This window comes from Pleurodeles waltl, chromosome 1_1, assembly GCF_031143425.1.
Source record: "Pleurodeles waltl isolate 20211129_DDA chromosome 1_1, aPleWal1.hap1.20221129, whole genome shotgun sequence".
NCBI lineage: Eukaryota > Metazoa > Chordata > Amphibia > Caudata > Salamandridae > Pleurodeles > Pleurodeles waltl.
In genome coordinates this window covers 330,795,305-330,816,401 of record NC_090436.1, presented here as the reverse complement: position 1 = coordinate 330,816,401, position 21,097 = coordinate 330,795,305, and the positions used below count along the sequence as shown (strand labels likewise).

Genomic DNA, 21,097 nt, shown 5'->3' with positions numbered 1-21,097 from the left:
GCACATGACCCCACACTGCCCAGTTTGTTCTGGTACTACATGGCAGATGTACTGTCTTTGAAGACCTGTGCCAGTTCCCACTTGATGGTTAGAAGAACGCCTTCAATGCCAAGCAAATTGCCCGCAACGTCAACAAGTTGATATGAAGACAGGTCTCTGCCAGAGACTAGAGTCCTCTGATCTTCACCTTTCCCAGACTACCTCCCTAACTCAGCAACAATGTCACATGACCATTAGTTATGGATGGGGTAGTGAGGGGGATCTGCAGCAGGTCAAAATGCAGTCGAGCAGCCACCACTGCAGGTCTTTTGCAGTCTGACACCCGGATGGAATCTGAAAGGTTCCCATGGTGGTAAGCCCACAAAGACAGATCCCACTGCAGAACCCTCATGTGCCATCTGGCTTGGTGCACAAACAGGATGCCAGAGGACAAGAAGCATCAGAACAACTTTCTGAGACCCTGGTCAAAGGTTCAATCATCAGGATCTGAATGCCCACGACTTGTTGAGGCAGAGAAAAGGCTTGGAAGAGCACCACATCAAGGATAGCTCCAATGAAGGGGAGCTGTTGTGAAGTAGTGAGGTGTGACTTTCGCACACTGATGGAAAAAGCTCAACATGTTTGCAATCATCTGGGGGTATTTTATGATGGCTTGAGTTCGGTCCCGCAGTCAAGGTATGGAAATACTGGTATTCTTAACCAACACATCTTTGTGAACACCCGAGGTGTACTTGTAAGGCCAAAGGAGAGCAACAAAAAAAAAGAAAGTGCTCTTGGCCTAGCTGTAACCATCGATTCCTTGCGAGACTGCAGAACAGGGATGTGGAAATGGGCATCCTGCAAGTCCAGCACCACCATCAAGTTTCCTAGATCCAGGGCAGACAGAACATGGGCCAGAGTAAGCCTCTTGAACTTGACCTTCTGGAAGAAGTTCAGATGGCAATGATCTAAGATAGGGTGCAGGCCTGTGTCCACTTTCGGCACAAAGTATTAGAGGTAACAGCCAGTCCCCACCTGTGACGCGAGCACCCACTTCATGGCTCTCTTGAGCAAGACAGCCTGAATTTCACCTAGGAGTATAGGCAACTGGACCTTCAGGAGGGCTTGGCATATCAGAAGGTTGTGACAGGAAGGATAGTGAGTAACAAAATGATTACTTACTGGTAGGAGTAGTTTTGCACTTCGAAGAGTTTTCTGGATTCACATGCTGTGTATTTTCTTTCCAACGTCTAGTGGCTGGGTGCAGAATAGTCTCCTTGTAGTCATTCTGTGGGAAGCAGCAGCAACCATTTGGGTGTAAACCCCACCTTATGCTTCGTAAGATGAATGCCCCAGAATCCCTCTAGGCAGTCACTATCTACAAATTCTTCACCTTTGTCCATGTCTGTATTGTTTGGAGCGGAGTTTGTGAATCCACCTCTATTGGTGGAGTTTTGGGGGGTTGCATGTGACTCCTTTACTGACTGCATTAGTTTATTCCAAGTAGTACATAATTGCCCTTTGAAGATCTAGTGTGTGCAATGCTCTCTCTGCTTGTCATTTAGGCTGTTAAAAAAAAGTCCGGAAGGTTAATGGCTTGGCTAACATGGATCTTCAACACCACCTTTGGTATGAGCCCTCGGTTTATCCTCATCACTACTTTGTCTCCATGTATCTGTAGATATGGAGACCAGGTGGTGAGAGCCTATATTTTACTGGCCCCCTCCAAGTGAGGTCATAGTGATGAGGAATGCCATTTTGAGGGTTCAAAACTTCAGTTCTGCATTGGTTATAAGGGTGATGTCATTTGTGTGAGTACTACATTCAGGTTCCATGTAGGCATGGACTTCTTGGGGCGTGTTACCTTCTTAGCTACCTCTAGGAGGCATTCGACCTCTGGTGTAGTAAAGAAATTGCTCCCTTATATATCTCTTGTGTACGCTACAATGGCTGAAAGGTGTACTTTGTGGAGGAAAAAAGGTGCTTGTCCACTAGATGCATCACGTTTTTAATGGCTGGTGTCATGTGTCCATTCTCTGTATTACCCTGGTCGGTTACATCATTGTTGAAACCTATACCACTCTTTGCTGTAGCATTTCGTGGTTGTTGGTTGCCTTGCTTCCTTTAGAATCTCCATCACTCTCCTTGGCAGCTTGAAGTAGTTAAACTAAGTCCTCAGGAGCCAAGCTGCTAGACGGAGTGTTTGGTTTTGGGTGTTATACCTGTCCCTCCTGTATCGTTAACCAGTTGGGAATGCAATGTACTGTCCTTGGGAAATCTCCAGGAGGTCTGGGGTTATCAGGATTAGGTGGTCCTTTCTTGACTGCACTTCTACATCACCTTTGGAATTGTTGGAAAGACGTAAGCAAACCTCCGTCTGTTTTATCAAAAGGGAATTCCCCAGTAGCTGTGTGGTAGAAACTGGATGCAAAGGTTTGGCATTCCACATACTTGTGTGTTGCAAATAGGTCTACTTATGGTATCCCTCAGATATCAAAGATCTCCATTAGCCATTTTTTTTGTTTTTTTAGTTCCCATGTGTGTGTATAGTGCTCACTTTCCTGCTTAGACTGTCTGCTTCCATTGTTTATTTTCCTGGTAGGTATATTGCCACTATTGATACTCTTCTTTACAGCCCATCTCCAAATCTCCTTCACAGAAGGCTGACAGTAGGAAGGACCTGGTTTGCTCAGGTAGTACACTGTTGTGTTTATTAAAACTGTCCTTCCTCTTGCATGTTTCTGGAAGACCATTCACACTAGAAACATGGCCCTCAGTTCCAGGACATTTATGTGCTGCACTGCTTTCTATGAGTTTGAGGCCTCTCGTTTAGCTTGTCTATATAATCTCCCCACCGCATGTGGGATGCATCCGTTGTAATGGTCACTGAGGGAGTTGGTGGTTCGGTTTCCTCACCGTTAATTTTTGGAGGTTCCACCACTGCATTTCATTCTAAACCTTGTCCTTAATCTCTAGATCGTCCCAACTCCCAGTTGATTGTGACCATTGTTTCTGAACCCATTCCTATATTAGTCTCATGTGCAGTCTTGGGTGTGGCACCTGAGGAATGCAGGAGGACATTGTGCCCATCATTTTCCGCACTGTACTCATCATCAGCCATGGCCCCTTATGGGGGAGACAACTGTGTTCCTTTATCACTTTGGCCCTCTGGTCCACTGGTCTCGCCTTCGTGGTCAGAGAGTCAAAGATCTCCCCTCAAAATGTTTTCTTCATGTCTGGGTTTTGTGACAGTGTCTCCTAATTGATGTAGAACCCTAATGAATGTAGGGTCTGTATAACCTTGTTGACATTTTCGCATTGGTTGCTTGTCTTTGCTTTCACTAAGCCGTCAGACATGTATTCCCCCTCACCTGAGGTGTGCTGCAACCACAGCTAGATATTTGGTGAACACCTGTGGAGCTGATTTTATTTCGAGTGGTAGAACCTTGAACTGGTAATGTGTCTTGTTCACTATAAACCTGAAGAATTGTTTGTGTCACTTGTATATGTAGGTACACATCCTTGAAGTCTGTGGTTGCCATATAGTCTCCTTTCCCCATCAGAGGGATGACCTCTTGCAGTGCTGGCATTTTACATTTTTTGCATCTTAATGAACATGTTTAGTGATTTCCGGTTTGGCATTGGTCTAAACAGGTTTTGTCCAGTTTTGGTACCAGGGAATAGTTTGATTAAACCTCTTTCGAATCTCTGGTTCTGGGGTACTAAGTCTATAGCTTCTTTACTCAATAGGTCTTCCACTGCCTGTTGTAGTTCGTCTACTTTCATCCTCTTTCTTTGGTGGTGTTGTGCTGGAGGCAACTAACTCTTTGCACCAGCTATATTTTATGCTGTTTAGTATCCTTTAGTATCCATTTATCAGAGATGGTGATCTCCCATTCTTCTGCAATCTTCTGATTCTTCCTCCTACTGGGTCATTGTGTAGAAGGGTTTTTTGTGGGCAGCCACTTGCTAGCATGGTTTCCCCCTTTCAGCAATACTGCCATTGTGAGGGAGGGGTGCACTCAAGGTTGCGCGAGTCGAATGCGTTTGTATGTGTTTCCTTAAAGTCATCCTCGTTCCCTGGGTCATGACTCCCTAGAATGTTTCCTTATACTGTAGGGCCCCACTGGCACTGGTGGTTTAGTTATCTTTTTTCATGTGCTGAAGTGCTTAGTCTACTGCCCCTACAGACTATCCCCTGTGAATGGCATGTTGATTATGGCCGACCAGACCTGTTTAAATCTTGAGATTGAGCCAAGCATGTCTGTGCAAGATAGTGGACATGCAGGGCTACCTACCGGAACTGTCCACTGCATCAAGAGCAGATTTCAGGCACATGTTACTCATTGTTTTGTCCTTGTGCAACACTGCACTTGCCCTCTTCTTGAACTCCTCTTGCTTCCACAAGCTCTTCCATTTCATCCCACTGTTCTAGTAGGTATATCTATTTGGCAGGGCATTAGAGTTGGCTATCCGCCACTGGTGCGGATCTATCCATTTTTCGCCCTGCCATGCCTACTCTCTCACTTTACCTGTAAGGAGGTGGCCCCATCGACATGGATGTGTTGGCTCTTGTGTGCTGTTGCAACAATGAGGGAACCAGCTGGCATGTTCCACCTGATGCAGGGTGGATCCTTCGATGAGAAGCTGTACTTTTCCTCCACCCTTGGTGTTACTGCCTTAACAGCAACTGGCTTCTTAAACAATTCCCTGCTCTGGTCAAGCATTCTAGGAAGTATTAGGATAAAATGGTTTCTCTTCTGCTCAGGAAGCAGTGTTTCAACTTGGAAAATGCTTCTAATTGTTTGACTTCAATCTGAACCCCATTAGTGCCTGCAGCTTTCTTTACAACTGCATTGTACACAGTGATGTCAACTGGTGGTAACTGCTTTGATTGGTAAGATTCCACCCCTCCATCTGGTGAGAATGCATAGACGCCTTGCCAGTCATCTGTCGTCTCCTCTATTTGTGAGATATCCTTCTATTGTTCCTCCTCTAGGTCGAGGGCCTCCTCTTCCATCTCCTCCTGCACCTCAGGGGCAATGGGTTTTCCAGGTCTTCTTGTTTCCTGCTTTTTCACTGACTTTTTAGTGAAATCCTGTATGCCTGAAAGGAGTCATTGAATTTCCTTTCTTGATGAGGCTTTCAAGTTTGGCCTCAAGACGCTTTCTTTTTCATTTCTACCTCAAGGGATCTTTCGCCATCGAGTTAGGCTTAGTCTCTGTGTTTAAGTCTATGCAAAGGAACTTTCAGTGCAGAAAGACCTAAAAGCGGTATGCACCATGTCCCCTTCCCTGACCACAGGACTTTGTGGAGTCCATCTACTCACCTCAGTGGTTTTCAGCATATTATCTGTGCTCTATACTTCTCATCAGTTGTCGTCAATCATCTTCCCTCAGTGATGGTTGGTGGAAAACCTTTTGTAATTTTTTTCTTCCTCTACTCTGGAGCCCTCCTTAAGGCATCCAGACTGAATGGCAGTAAACATTATTTGAAGTAGGAGACTACAGAAAGGGAGTGTCAGGGCATAAGTGACTGCACACAAAGAGGGTTTAAAACCAAATAGTTGATGCTGCCCACAGGAGGGAGGGGACTTAAGACTATTCGAGACCCAACCACCAGATGGCAAAATAATGCACAACATCTGAATCCAGAAAAAGAATCACACTGCAAAACATTGATGCACAATCAGGAGCACCTATTGGTCAGATGTGATGCTCTTCTACCCGGGGAGGAGCAAAGTGATAAGACCTCACACATGGTGATCATGTGTGCTGAGAGTGACAAACAGGTTTTGCAGCAGGGACAGGCCTAGGGTTTGGGTAGACCATCGCCCCTGGGAGAGGGGGCCGCATGCCAACATTGAAGGTTTGGCTATACATAATCTAGGATGTTAGGTAAAATATCTGCCATCATGTTCCACAACACCAGAGTGGAACTCTCCAAAAGGCAGCTCATATTGACAGGCTTGAGAGCAAGGCTGGCCAAAGGGAAAAAAAAATCCTTTTACGAATGCCTCCACGCGTTTTTACTCTGCCTGGCAGTGTGTTTGGTAATGCATTGGGGGTTCAAAACAGCTGGTGGAGGCACGTGTAATCAGGTGTGCTTGTGACAGATGTAGGAGGAAGGTACGGTCCCCTTTGAGAGAGGTAAGGTCCAAGAGCAGGAGTGTGTCTGCGAATGATACTTAGCCTTCAACTTCAGTCGATATTCTACAACGTACAGCTTGGCTTTGCAGTCATGGATGGCTTCCAAGCTAATCTTGGAGCATCTGCACCTTCACAAATCTTGCTTGGAACTCACACCGAAAACAGACCTCAAATGGGTATCTCAGACATCTGCTTCGGCAGTTATTAGACACTTTGAATACTGTAGTCTTAAAAACGGACATGGACCTTGCACATGGAAATATTTTTTGGGGAAAAAGCAGTGCTTAATTTTTAAATAAAAAGGTGCCGGTGCTCAAAGCCCTCCTCTTAAACCCGCGGATGCTGCAATTAAATGTGTGAACACGGAATACTAAGGTGGCGTAATCCTGAAGCCATCTCAGGCCTCTTCAATCCATATAAAGCCACTCCCCACCCCTTCATCTCACTCTTGCAGCTTTCTACTTTCTCCCTTTGTGACGCTTTTTCGTCTTCCCCTTCCTCCGTCATACCCATATGTGTCTTCTGCTCGCAGCAAATGCTTGAGGCAGAAGAGCAAGCCCCGGTCCTCAAAAATAAGTGCCGGTGCTCAGCACCGGACACAAGCAGCACAAATTAAGCACTGGGAAAAAGGCTATCAGGTCTGACCGACTCAAGGAAGCGCGCTCAGGACTCACATGGGAAGGCACAGAAGAAAAACATAACTGACATCAGTACATAGAGGTGGTGCAAATATAGTGGCCCCCACATCACATCTAGGGCGGGACAGACCTGACAGAGCCACATGGAGTGCTCGAGCTGCAATGAAAATCTTCCAGAACCAGTCTGGTGCCTGGGTAAACTCACGTCAAGAATTAGCAGTTAGAAGTATATCAGAAATGTACTTCAAACCCATGCCACTGTGGCCCTCTGTACCAGTTTTCGGATTACAGATGCAAACCTCAGTCACAGGAAACCAGGACATTAATTATTCTATTATTGACACATGGTATCAATCATTCAGTTATTTTGCTCACCGTACATGTCAATACTCCACATGTACTGCCACTGCTCTGATACTGTTTGTAAACTGCAGCCATTGAAAGAATGTATCCCAAAATAAATCTCACTTAATGGCCCCTAATACACTAGCCCCTAGCACAGTGCAGGCTTCTGCCACAATTTAGTGTCTTACTAAAATACCTGTGTTGGAGCTCTTTGGAAGAGGTAGTCTCATCAAGGACACATGAAGATCTGAAATGTTAAGCTGACTATACATTTGTATAGCTAGACAAATTCAATCTAACATACATCCACCCCCTTGAATAATTTTTGAAGCATCCAAAGGGTAAATGAAACTTTCACCTCATCACTACCCCTGCAGAGTCACACCTTTAGCCACCAGCTTTTCATCACGCCACTATATGCTCCCTCAAAGCATACTGTGTGTCTACATACCCCTGCACAATTCACCCCCCAGAAATCTAGAACACTGAAACATGGACAATTCTAGTAATTTCTAGATTCCGATTACTTATCTAGAATGCCATATAGCAGCGATTTCACTAGGCTCCTTGCCTCACGAGGTATCACTACGTTGGACTGACTTATCTCCTTAACTATGCCCCTAAGATACCCCCTCAGCTACCTCATTCTCTCCTGCCCAAATCAAACCTCTCACCTTCGCCCCCAGTGTTATAGCCATAGCCAGACCAACTCTTCCTGAAAGGTTTTACTCGCATCCTGTACTTAACCTCTGCAAATCCTAATCAGTTTGTATTTTGACACAACTCACTACAGCTCCCTGATCAAGCTCCTATTGCAGGATTAGCCCTAGATTGTTTTTACTTTTACCATGCGAATAGCTTTTTTTCTTATTTTCTTGGGCTCCTCCCTTTCCAGCGACTCCACATCAGTTTACCCTTTACTGGCATAACCTTTGGGTCTGCTCGGGGACCTCTATGCTTTATAAACGCATCAATTCACTTGGGTGAAATAACTTTTGGATTCCATGCTGATAGTAAACATTTGCTTATGTCACAGACCATCCGGCCAATACAATCAAGTGGCAATTCCCCCCTCCCCCCTCCACACACACACACACACACAAATACAGAATGCCATGAGTTTGAGCCTCACCAATTAAGCACCCTTCTAGGTTTATATTAATAGTGAATAGGAACATACCTGAAAAAACGGGAAAAAACAGAACAATCATTTATTCTGCTTTTGATTGCAATCACATTCACCTACAAGTACCTTTCTTGTGAATCCGGAAGGCGTCCATCTGTTTCTGCTGCTGTCTTCTTAGTGTATTCACAATTGCTATTGCTAGGCGCAGTGCCTCCCTGGGGTACCCGTGGGACCTCAACGCATCCACCCTGGCACATGCGGTCGGAACGTGCTCTGAAACAGACCAAATTAAATAGAATGACTCCAAAAAGGCATTTCATTGCTTTACAACGATGATGAAATATTTTGTACTTAAAATAAAGGATCTGATTTGGTCCCTAGACTTAATTTTAACAGAAACAAAGTACCCTAGGCACACAGCTAAGTGGGATGGGGATCCCACCAGCCTCACCCTTTAACATTCTGTGAAAACAGACATGCCACAAAATATTATGTGGTTTAATAACTTACCGTGCCAGAGAGGCCAGCCGTGAGAGTCAAAGAGAGAGTTTTCAGTGTCATCGTGGTAACAGTAGTTAGTGTACAGGTCACTGCTGATGATGTGCTGCAAGTGGCTGTCCTGCCAGTGGAGGTCGCAAGCCTCGATGGCTCGCGTGAACACTGTCCGATGAGGCCGGCTTGAGGAATCTGTCATTTCACAAAATTAAAAGTCTTAGTAGGCACAGCCATATCTCACTATTAGTCTAAGGCCTACTGTGACTCTTGGCATGCTGCCCTTCCCTTTTCCAAAAGCCAGCACTCGCCATTCACACTCCCTCTGATGATCACAGTGGCATGCCTGCACAAACATTACTAAGCAAGCCCAATGCTCGGGCATTCCAGCAGAGCACACGTCTAGCACCGTGAAGAGTCACGGCCCAGGAAACGGGGGCAGATTTAAATACTAACCCAGGAGTCGCACAATTCCTCCTGAATTCACTCGAAAAGAGACTCAACAGCTCTCGGGCCTTCCACAAATGACGGTTAACGTGAGGGGCTGTTTGAGACTGCTCAGACTTAACACATCCAGCAGTTATATCACAGCACATGGGTAACATTGGGGGGAAAACATGCAAGCCCAAATCTGTTGCTTTGCCTGTGCTTTGTAAGTCCGCAATGTTTTACATTATTTTGCCTACAAATTAAAGATATTAAAAGTATACAAATATCAAAAAGTATAAACACTGCCATCTATAAGGTGGCATGAGGAGTTTGCAAAAAACAAACATAAAAAAAGGAAGTACCTCAAAAGTGAAAGTGAAACGAGAAATGAAAGCAGAGATTCCCCTTTCAGCCTTGGCACAATGCAATACTGTGTACATATGTAAAAGGAAAAAACGCTGTCGCTCACAGGAAAGCGAGCCAATGGCTGAATTGGGCCGAGTCATTGCCCTGAGCGGTACCATGTGATGTGCCCGAGCTAAAAATGTGGGGCACTACAAACGACCAATGGATAAAGAGGGCTGTCTGAAAGCCTCAAAGTATTAAATGTATCATTTTCTTAAAATCAAAAGTTCTTTGCCAACGCCAGATTAGCAAAAAAAAAAGTCAACTGCGCTGTTCAGAAAAGCAAAGTGGGAAAGGCAGCCATGCTGCAAACAGGCATGTTTATTTTCACAAAATGTGGTCAACTTGTTTTGCTGTCAACCTATATCAGAGAACTGTTTTATGTAAAGACAAGTTAGAAGATGAGAAAAGCGCCATAGTCCTCTCAATGCAGTTTAGTTAAAATATAAAAACAACCTACCAATTATGCACATTCTAGAGCCCAAAACATTTCCCTTAACAGTCAATCCAATCAAAAAACAATCCTCTTCCTAACACAGGAGTACAATCATGCATAGCTTCGGTTGTACAGATAAATTACAAAGTACTCCATTGTTTTCGAATGAGTTGGATGTAAATGTATAAAAAAAATATATATACCAACACAGAGAGGAAGTAATCTGAACCCAGTGAACACAAACAGCAAACCACATTCTATTAACAATCAAAGTTGATATCTCTCGATAACATGAGATGTTGGTAAACCAATAGGTCTCGCCTATGCAAGAGCTATTGGCTTTGCCAACGTGTTAGTCACGTACACTAGCTTGGCTATTGTTCAGCATGGCTAAAAGTTAGTGGCGTAAAGGTGAGTGGTGTGGAGTGTCAGAGAGGAATGGTGAAGAGGAGAGTGTTGTACAATGATTGTCACGTATTGAAGTGGCATAGTGTGGAGTCAGAGTGGCATACAATAGAGTGCATTGTTGTAGTGTTGCAGAGGTTAGCGGCACCGAGTGCAGTAGCATTCAAGTCAGCAGCGCACAGTACAGTTATAGGAAGCAAGTGGTGCAGATTAGCAGAATAGAGTGGCGCAGAATAGTGAGGCTCAGAGTGGAGAGTACACTTGAGTGTCAGAGTGCTGTGGCAGAGAGTGGTATAGAGCATAGTGCCGTAAAGTGCAGTGACAGAGTGCAGTGGTGTAAAGAGGAGTAGCAGAGGTCAGTGGTGGACAGCAGGGTTGCAGAGTAGAGTGTCAGAGTGCAGTGGGGAAGAGTGGAGCAGAGTGGCGTAGAACACAGTAGCATGGAGTACCGGGGTGTAGAAATGCACCAGCAGAGTGCAGCTGTGGAGCGTGCAATGGCCTAAAGCAGTAGTTCCCAACCTGTGGTCCAGGGACCCCTATGGGCCCAAGAAACCTCCTCAGGGGGTCCATGACTACTTAGAAAATTAAATAATATTAACAGATTGAAAAAGTATGTATGAATAAAGAGGCTAAATATACAACGGAAAAATTTAAAACGTACTGTAAATGTAAAGGAATTTGAAACTGGAGGCTAAAAAATGTATTTGTATCCTCAGATTGTATCATGGGAGCAGTGCAGGTGCATCAAACAAAATATTGTATGGATGATGTGTGGCTTCACTTGAATTAAAAAAAAAGCTCCAACCTTCCTATTAAAATGTTTATTTTTTATTTACAAGTGTTTGCCAATTCAAATAAAATGTGTCATTTGTGTATGTTTTTGATGGAATGCTTGTTTCTGTATTTTTTGTGTATTGTTGCGCAGTTAAAAATCATCAACAATGCTTAGACCGGAGTCCCCAGATCGAGTAATGACCCATTAGGGGGTCCCCAGATTCCAATAATGATTAAGTGGGAGTCCCTGAGTTCCAACAATGATAAAGTGGGGATCCACAGAAATCACACGATTGAGAACCACTGATGTAGAGCAAGTGGGGTGTTCAGGGTAGAGTGCAGTTGCGTAGAGCAGCATGGAGTGTAATGGCAGAGTGGAGCAGTGCAGAGGAGAGTGGTGCAGGGTAGATTAGAGAGGCATACAGTGGACTGGCATAGAGTTGGGTGTTGTAGAGTAAAGCGCACTAATGTAGAGTATATTGTTAAAGAGGGCAGTGGTAGGGAATGCAGTGTGGTAGAGACAAATAGCGCAGAGTGGAGCTATGCAGAGTAGATTGGTATGGCCTGGAGTGGAATAGAGTGCAGGAGCCAAAACTGCATTCGCACAGAGTAGTGATTGGCACAGGGTAGAGCAGAGTGTAGTAGTGTGAAGTGCCATAGAGTGCAGTGGAGTAGAGTGATGTAAAGTGGTGTTGTAGAGTACAGTACAGTGGTGCGGAGCGGTGCGAAGTGGTGTAGAAAGGAATAGAGTGGAGTGTTCATAATGTGGTAGCACACTGCCATTACAAACAACCTAATTTAAGTTGAAATTACCATGACATTTGCAAGGCAAACAGTTTTACTAATACATTTTTACAGTGCACAGACGAAAATGTGTGGAAATTGCATCACATAGGGTAATGCTTTGTTTTCATCGCATTAAAGTGTTTGTTTCCAACACACTTCAGACATAGAACAAAAAAAGTGCTTTGTCTGTCTTTCTAATTCTGATGTATTCTGAAAACTTTCCTACCCACAGTATCCAACAAACTGTCACAGAAATACTCACTTTGAAGTCAGAAAAAGAAAAGTAAACAAACGCCTTCGGAAGACAGCACCTGACATTTGACCTCGGTCTTTGAATGCACAGCAAATGTGACAAGATAAGAACATTTATAGGCCTGTTTACACAAAGGGAAAACTCGAAGGGTACTGTAAAAACAAGCTTTGGCAAGGGAAGGACTGAACTCGGGCTGTTCAGCCACAGACAAATAAAACTAGTGAATGGAAAGCAGGAAAATGTGAGTTACGAGCCACAAACCCAATAGCAAGTAATGGCAGAATACATTCTTAGGTCAACTTTCTAAATGCCCCCAAAATTGATTTAGCAAACTGGATAGGCTGCAACCTAAAAACGGTCAGACCAGAGGTCAGAGCCTTTTTTGGTCAAGGTACAAAGCAGTGGAACAACTTATTTATTGAGCCACTGTTTCAATACAAATTCTGAGACCTCACAAGGAGGCATTTAGCATTTCCTTCAGCGTATCTATTCTGTAACAAAAACGCCCACGTCTAAGTTACGATACACACATAATATGATCAGTCACCAGCAGCTACACAATTCCTATGATCACATTTAAGATTCACATATTCATACTGCTGGGACAAGACCTATATGGCAGACATTAAAAGTGACATAGGGTGCAAAACAAAATTCTGCAGTACTAGCCCTGGTCCCTTTTTAAGGGAAGAGAAGGGGAATGAAAGAATCTTAAAGGAATGTGTCAAACGATGAAGCATTAAAATGGGGAAAGTTGTAGGGGGGGGGGGGAAGGCACGGGGAGAGGCTTATTCAATTTATAAATCAGACAGGAACCCCTTTCCCAGATTGTAAAGTCGAAGTGGGTATTGCTGGCCGTAGCACGTTAAAACGGAATCAATTCTGCATCTGCCTTAGATTTTTCAGCCTAAAAGTCGACTCCAGTCTGCTTGAATTCAATGGCGTTTCTCTGAAGCAGATTCTACAACCGAGCTTTTGACAGTCATAACAGCCATCCCACAATGTGCACTTCGGGGCATTTCTAATCTGTAGGGTGTTCTGTCCATTAGGAATGGGTCCTTAATAACCAGTATTTGCACTGATGATGTATAGCGTCCTTTACACTGGAGTGGTCTTCTGTTATTGTGAACCTTTTGCTGCTGTGAATTGTATTTTTACCCATAACTTGCCAAGCATTTTGTTCTATAATGCATGGTAGCAGGTGACTGCGAGATAGTTTTTCGGACATTTAGTACTGTGAATTAGAATAAGAGCTCAATTTTTCTCTATCTTTGTACTGCAGTTTTTCTGTATGGGTACGCACAGGCAAACGTTGGCCTGCGCTCCTGATGCGGGCGATTGATATGGTACATTGCTGAAGACAGTTGGCTCATGCACGTTCTTGTGCTTTTGCCTTCTAGGCGCATGGATGAATATTACATATTGGTAATGGGTCTCAATTCTGCATAGGGAATGAGGAATGAGTTCCAAGAGGAACATGCAGGGGTGGAGAGCACCAGGCCTTCTGAGAAGTAGCTGGAAGGATCGATTATCTCACTATATTCCAAAAAGGAACCAAAACATTACAAAAGGTGGAACAGATGGATCGCTGCGGTGGGAACAGTGACGGGGTGTCAAGGGCAGACCTATCAGCATATGTTCGGAACAAAAGAGCACATGGATTGACAGGTTGGAAAGAAAGGAGATTGAGGAATCATGTGTAAATAGACACTGGTTACAAAATTATATCTGCAGGGAAGTGGGAAGGAAGGAGAAAAGAGAAATTACGGTGAAAAGTCTGGGCAAAAAAGTAAAGGATTAGGGACTCTGAGAACTGGAAAATGACAATTATGTGAGGCTCAAAATGCATGATGTAGAATGCCGTAGTATCACGAATCCAAAGAGGCTCTGTTGGTCAAAGATTAGCCAAGAGGATTAAGGCTTAAACAAACAGACTAACAAGTGAATGTTTTTAAGAAATCGATCAAACTACTTTATGAAGTATAGCAATTTATCATGAAGATAATACAAGTTATTGGTTAACTATTTTTAAAAGGATCCACTGTGGTTTACAAATGATGTGGCAAAGTATTAACATAGCGCTTACTAACCCCGACATGGTAACTGAAGCACTTTACACTCTTGTACCATCTAATGATCCGTGGAAGTTCAGTGTTGGTGGTTAGGCATGCAGAGAAGCTTTACTTTACCAAAAGCAGCTGCGACCACCTTCACCGCACCACCCTTTTCCCTTTAGTCCTAAAAGAATGGTGCAAGTAAGCTAGTGCTGCAATTATTTATTTTGTGATTCACGCTTAGGGAAGACATGACATTGAGGACATTAGACATGCAAGTGTTCAGCAGGGTACATGTTTAATAAAAATGGATACATACTCGGTTGGTTGGGGTGGGACAGTTTGCCCAACTCCACTGTATAAGCTCAGATCTGGCCATGACTTTGGTAATTCTACTCAAGCGTTCCTGTCGACCGACAGGCTGACCACCGGCTCGCTTCATGCCCAGGGAGCAACAAAGTATCCTCTCTGTTCACCCAATGGATGTTTAAAAAAAAAAAAAAGGGCTCATGCACTCAGTGGCACAATGAGTAGTAGGAGCAGACCTGCAGATGGAAGAGGGGGGGGGGGGGTCTAGCAATGACTGCAGCCAAACCCTTTAACTTTAGGGGTTACATATATGGATGAGCCCAGGTGCTCCCCACTTTTCAGATACCCAAGCACCCTCAAGCACCCTCATGCCTATTACAATCACAAAGAGTGAGGAAATGCAGTCATGACATGCTACAAGGGAGATCCAGTACTTTAACCAAGTAAAAAGATCAGTACCCCATTGTACAGTCATGAGCCACCAGTAGTGGTGTCATGGTGGTGTTAGTCACTCATGTTAAAAGGAATACACCTTGGGTCTGCCCACTGGTAACAGCGCAACACTATGGATACACAACAAATGTATATCTTGTAAATTACTTATCAGGGCGCAGGCAACAAACGTCTGCTGTACAAGTAAACATACAAAAACAAACTTGCCACATGGACACAGCTTTAGGACATTAGACAAACCATCACTCTGCAGATACTATATATTTTCAGCACCTAATACCGGTGGTTGGCCAGTTTCTAAGTGCTAAAATTTGCAACAAGGAACAGATACTAAGGCAGGTGTGCGCCGGGCAGAAAAATAAATAAATATATATATATATATATATATATACACACACACACACACACACACACACACACACACACACACACACACCTTACAAAATGGTAAAATAGGCTACCCACTTAAGAGCAGAAGCATTAGACAGCTGAATGATAGAATGCAATGCTAGTCCTGCCTCTGTAGATATTGGACTTACTTCACCCAATAGGCAGGCTTTTAATTTGCTTACTGGACCACCCACCTTCAGTTTATTCACATGTGCACAGGCAGGTGGCAGGGCTGTATGTTTGGACAGTGTAAGAGTACTGTGTTTCAACTCCTACCTAAAGTCACTTACGTAACACTACACTGGAAGGGATGCAGCATCTTTGGCGCTCAATCCACCCTTACAGGCTTAAATTAAGTACCAAGTGCTGTGTACGAAGCATGCAGTCAAGCAGCATCGATAACACAATGTATCCGGTGGACCAACAGAGACCACCAGCATTGAGCCACAATCGGGGCGGCGCTGCTGTCTTCCTGTTAGTTTTTATGTGTGGAAATATCACAGAACAGACGTTCGGAGGCCAGTGAAGCCCATGCTCCCCCTTTCGATGCAGGGCTACAGTAGTTCACTATGTCCTCGTGGTACAATGCTGCTTAAAGCCCACCTGGATTGGCGTGCGCACCCTGAGGCAAGGCGTTGGTTAGGTTTGGCAGCTCGTTCCCGTGGTTCCCGTCTTCCCAGGGACAGACATCCACGCTGTTCCACTTCCGCAGCTGCCTGAGCCAGATCGCCTTCTGCTCGGCTTTGCAGTGAGGGTTCAGAACGATGCACATCCACAGAGCCCCTGAAGGAAAGAAACCAGAGAAGTCTTCAGGTTGTACATAAAGGTCACCGGTGGAACAGACCACGAACGACTGGAGTATTAATAGGGAGGGCGCTGTGCGGAACGCAGCTATGTCAATGTGGCACTGGGAATGCACCACGTTCGTTTATATAGTCTCAAATTTGAAAGCTCGTTAAATCTGAGCTTCACGTTAAACGAATTAAAGTCACACACCGTTATTAACACGAAGAAGGCCCGTACGGGTCAAACAGTGAGTTATTCAAAATATTAATAATGGTAAGACTCGTCTTTGCTCTAGGAGTCGATATCAATATTTGTTGAGTGGATTTCACCATGTAATTTCCACACTTATTGAATCAATTCATTTAGATACACAAACAAGCAACGCTCGATTAAAACGCGTCCAAAACACAATATAGTTGTATTTAATGCCTTCAAACCTTCTTTCAAATTAAAATCATTCCAGGTGCACACCTTCTGAAAGCAAATGGCAAAAGACTTCTTTGGAAACACTGGAATGGGGATAGCTTTAGCCAAAAACCGATTAAAACCGTTGTCTTTGCCTGGTTTGTCATTTTCGCACCTCAGAGTTCCCTTTGCAGACACTGCTTTCAAACAGCCCATACAGCCTCATTTCACCTGTATGGTTATTTCAGCACAAAAAAAAAAAAAAAAAAGAAAAGAGGGACGGGAGATTAAATAAGGTCCTGTGTATGTCCTCCGAAACTATTAAACGTATCACAAAGAATACACTAGGAACAGTGTACTCTGTGATATGGTTCTTTCAGCACACCATCCCTTTGTCAGAACCCCATAAAAAAGCATCAAATATCTCAAGAACTCACCTTTAGATATCTATAGAACAATGCTCAACTATCCCAACCCTGCACATAGCTGTGAATCTGATGACCGCTTTATAGTTCTCTGTGCAACATACCTTTAGCTGCCTGCTGGCAGACCTGTCCTCAATACATTTACACATACTTGATGGGCGGGGGGGGGGGGGGGAAGAGTACATCCCTTGCTCACGACTGGATGGCTCTGCTGTCCATCTGAAATCCCTGCTGCTGATTCAATGGCTTCCTTTCCCATTCTTGCGTTCGTCCCATTCCTGGGTTGGTCCTAACCAGGACCATTTCAGGCTAACAAGATTTTGATTGAGAATACTTCCTCTCATGACGTCAAGGAACTATACAGCATTCAACGTTTTAGCACCTAAAAGGGTAAAATGGCGTTTTCTATTTTCACTAGTCTCACTTCATCCTCTCACTTCGGGGTCTTATTACCTAGTATCTCTCCCCTCTCCCTCCCAAGAAGCGGTTCTCTCTCCCTTCTCTCCAACTGCTGATAGGGAGCACTTCCATTCTCTACCAAGTCCCCTGCCCTACCGAGTCTGACTGCGTGCAAACAGGGTGCTTTCTCTCCCCAATCCCCGCCGCCCTGATCTCATCACTATAGCCAATCCCTGTTATGTGTTTCCTCTTGCTCCACCCTCCATACGCGCCCCAACCACCTTCACCCCTTTTGTTCCTTTGCCACACTTGTTCATTTATGTCCAAGCCAAATCTTTTTTGAAATGCCTGTAGTTAATTCAGCCTGTCTTATGAGCAAGCAGAGTCAACTATAGGAAACCAGCAATTGCAATGTAATGGGTCTTACGTTTGCTCGAGTTAAAGTTATTGGCGCTGTAAATTCCTAACTGGACTTTTCATGCCACAAATTAAAAATAAAAAGTAATACAGTTGACATAAGCAAACCGATTCAAAGCCCCACAGCTGCTGCAAGTGCGAAGGAGAGAAACAAAGACAAAAAGTTCATATCGGCAAACGTGCAATTTTATTACAAAACACGGAGGCTCCTATTATGCTTTCTTCTCTTGCTTTAATTTAAACAGCAGCCAAGAACAAACTACAACTCCCAGCATTCCTAGCTGGGAAACTACAGAAAACATGTCAAAGTAGATACCAATCAGGACATCAGGTAAGTATAAACATCTTGACAGAGCAACAAGTCCTCTTTTCTTGCTGCTCGCAGTCAAGATAAGTACTAGTTTCATTATATTCTATTTACATATTGATTGGGCATGTTATTTCTTGTTAATTTATATTTATATCGTCATGTTTTATCTGACCATGTCTAGTACACTGATAATTTCCTCAACGTATTCTGAGCGCCTTCAACACGCGCTGTATAACAGTCGTTTCTAGACCGTAGCGCTCTTACCAGCGGTTTGTTCCTACAGACGCCAGCCAAAGCTTCACTTCCCGGTGTTATTCTGCCTTTTTCCCCTGGGGAATTCTCCAATTCACTTGCGGTTGAAGCTGGCAACACTTGTTCCGGAGTGCCAGACCACGCGTCCCTCTCCTCTCAATAGCGTTTGCTGGACGAAGCATTACTTCCTGTTTCTTCCTCTTCACATTTTAACCCTTGCTCGTCTGGTTTGGTGTTTTTCTGTGTTTGGGTCACTGGAGTTGGTTATGTTTAACCTTAAATTACTTTGTTTTTCTGGCTATATACTTAAGTAATATATGATGGAAAATTACTCTGAAGATGAAGAGGCTTAAAATGTTACGGACAATTTACATTCCTTTATTAAGGACTCAGTCCAAAAAGCTGTCTCAAGTTCTATTTCGGATCTTTCTAAGTCCTTTGAGGCCTCGGTCAAGAAACTTACTTTCAATACTTCTTCAGGTTCCAAAAAACGAAGGGCAGACAATTTGGCTCCCAATATAGACTCCCCTTCAAAAACTTCTTCTTCTGAACCAAGTACGTCCACTAACCTTTCCCTTCCCATTCACATTTCTCAATTAGGAGACACAGATGATGATATGGGTGACTCAGACATGGATAAGAATGATCCAGACATAATGATCTGGTCAGGGCCTGTGGAGAAGAGGCGTAAAACCTCTTAACGAACTGGGAGAGTCCTCTAAATCTGTTAATTCTAATTAATCTATTTTAGATTTCTCAGGTCAACTGATCTTTGATCCTGCACTTATCCGTCACCCAAATTCCACTGAGTGGACACCCTGCAAGCATGTTGCTACATATGTTTCCAATGAATTACGCCAACCTTTAGACAAACTGGCACGTAATAGGTTAAAATCTGAATGTCCTAGACCATCCCTTTCCAATAGTATTTCAGCCACTCCAGTATTGACCCCAACATGTTAATGTTTTCACTAAATTTGGCAAGGATCCCAAAAAAGGTGTGGACAGGGCTTGGACTAATTGTCAGGACAGATTGTTGGATCTTTCTGGTCCACTAACAAGAATCTTGGACTTGGCAGAAGAAGCCAGAATGGAGGGTACCAAAGTCGACCCTGTCATCTTATCTAATTGGGGCCCAAAGGGCAATCTGTCTTTTAGGTCACACCAACGCTGCCATGGCGCAGGAGAGACGGAAGAGTCTCCTGTTAAAAATTTACTCAAAATTGACTAATCTCGCTACCAAAGAAATGGGACAGGACGCTAATGGTTTGCTTTTTGGAGACTCCTTCATTAAGGAGCTCAGTAAATGTGGCCACCTTCACGTCCATAGACAAGGTGCAATTGTCCATGCAAAAGATTTTCCATTCTCAGGTTTTTGGCAGGGCCGGCCAAGGCAGGAGTCATTTTGCCAGCCGATTTGGCCACAGAGGTGTGGTCAATCAAATCAGAGGCTCCGCTGGATACCAACAAGAGTTTAAACCACAGTTTTATCCCCAAAGGAATCATTCATTCAGACGTGGTTACAGATCTAGAGGCTTCCAAAATTCAGGTAAGAGATCAGTTTTTTGGTCCATTGTTGGTGGGAGAACGGAAAGGTTTGTTCCTAACAAATTGGCAGAAGTTAAACAGCAGATCTGTGGGTGTTGCAAACTGTGTCAGGTTACTGCATAGAGCTTTACTCCACTCCGGTCCAACATTGCCTGCCACAGCCATTGTTTTTTTCCAAAGAAAAAGGATCTCTCAAGAGATTCACTCCCTTACTCTCAAAAAGGCTATAGAAGTTTGCTCCCCTCATCCTTTAGGTTTTGTCAGTACGTTGTTTGTAATACAAAAAAAAAAATATCATCCAGTGATAAATTTGAAGTTACTCAACAGGTTTGTTGTATACCATCATTTCAAGATGGAAACTATTCTCCATCTTTTAGACTCGTTATTGGAAAACGATTGGATGGTTCGTCTAGATCTCTAAGATGCAGATCATTCCATTCCAATTCACCAACCCTTCAGGAAATGTCTTCAATTTCAATGGAAGGACCAATTCTTCCAATTCAAATGCCTCCCCTTCGGTCTTTCTTCAGCTCCAGGGTGCTTTACCAAGGTGTTTAAGCCAGTGGTGACACATGAGAGCTCAAGGTGTCAGGCTTATGGCTTATTTAGATGATTTTCTTATTACATCAGGACAGGTCCGTTGTTACAGATCAATTACAGAATTTTGTATCTCTCCTCCAAAGTCTGGGTTCTAATAAACAAAGAGAAGTTGAATCTCATTCCTTCTTGTCAGATGGAGTTTCTAGGTTTTCTTATAGAGACTCAATCAAAGCCACCCTTAACTTCCAACGCAGAAGATTTCTCACATAAAAAAGGAAATCCTGTTGGTTTTGAACAAGGCACAGCTTAAAATCAAATGTCTAACTGACATAATCGGTCTTCTAGCTTTGTCTATTCAAGCTATATATTTCCAGGTCCCCTTCATTACCGTGCTCTCCAAAGGTTAAAAAATTCTACATCTTCGCCAAGGTTACGGATATGGTCTGTCTGGATCACGATTCTCGTATCGAACTCCAATGGTGGCTCGATCATCTAGACGCCTGGAATGGCAGAGCAATTTTCTCTACAGCACCAGATCTGGTCTTAGAATCCGATGCAAGTCGGACTGGTTGGGGCGCAAGATGTGGTCAGT

The 21,097-nt window shown here is 43.8% G+C and overlaps 1 protein-coding gene across 2 annotated transcripts in view; it reads right to left on the bottom strand.

The window, feature by feature from the left end:
* ZSWIM6 (zinc finger SWIM-type containing 6) overlaps positions 1-21,097 on the bottom strand; it is a 368,676-nt gene that overhangs the window by 90,918 nt on the left and 256,661 nt on the right. Inside the window, exons 5-7 of one of the 2 annotated variants that reach the window (XM_069222559.1) lie at positions 16,027-16,206; positions 8,748-8,924; positions 8,364-8,510 (exon numbers count right to left, since the gene is read on the bottom strand). In XM_069222559.1, the coding sequence (XP_069078660.1) occupies positions 8,364-8,510; positions 8,748-8,924; positions 16,027-16,206 (504 nt within the window). The remainder of the gene's footprint in view (positions 1-8,363; positions 8,511-8,747; positions 8,925-16,026; positions 16,207-21,097) is intronic. The other variant, XM_069222552.1, reaches the window with a different exon arrangement.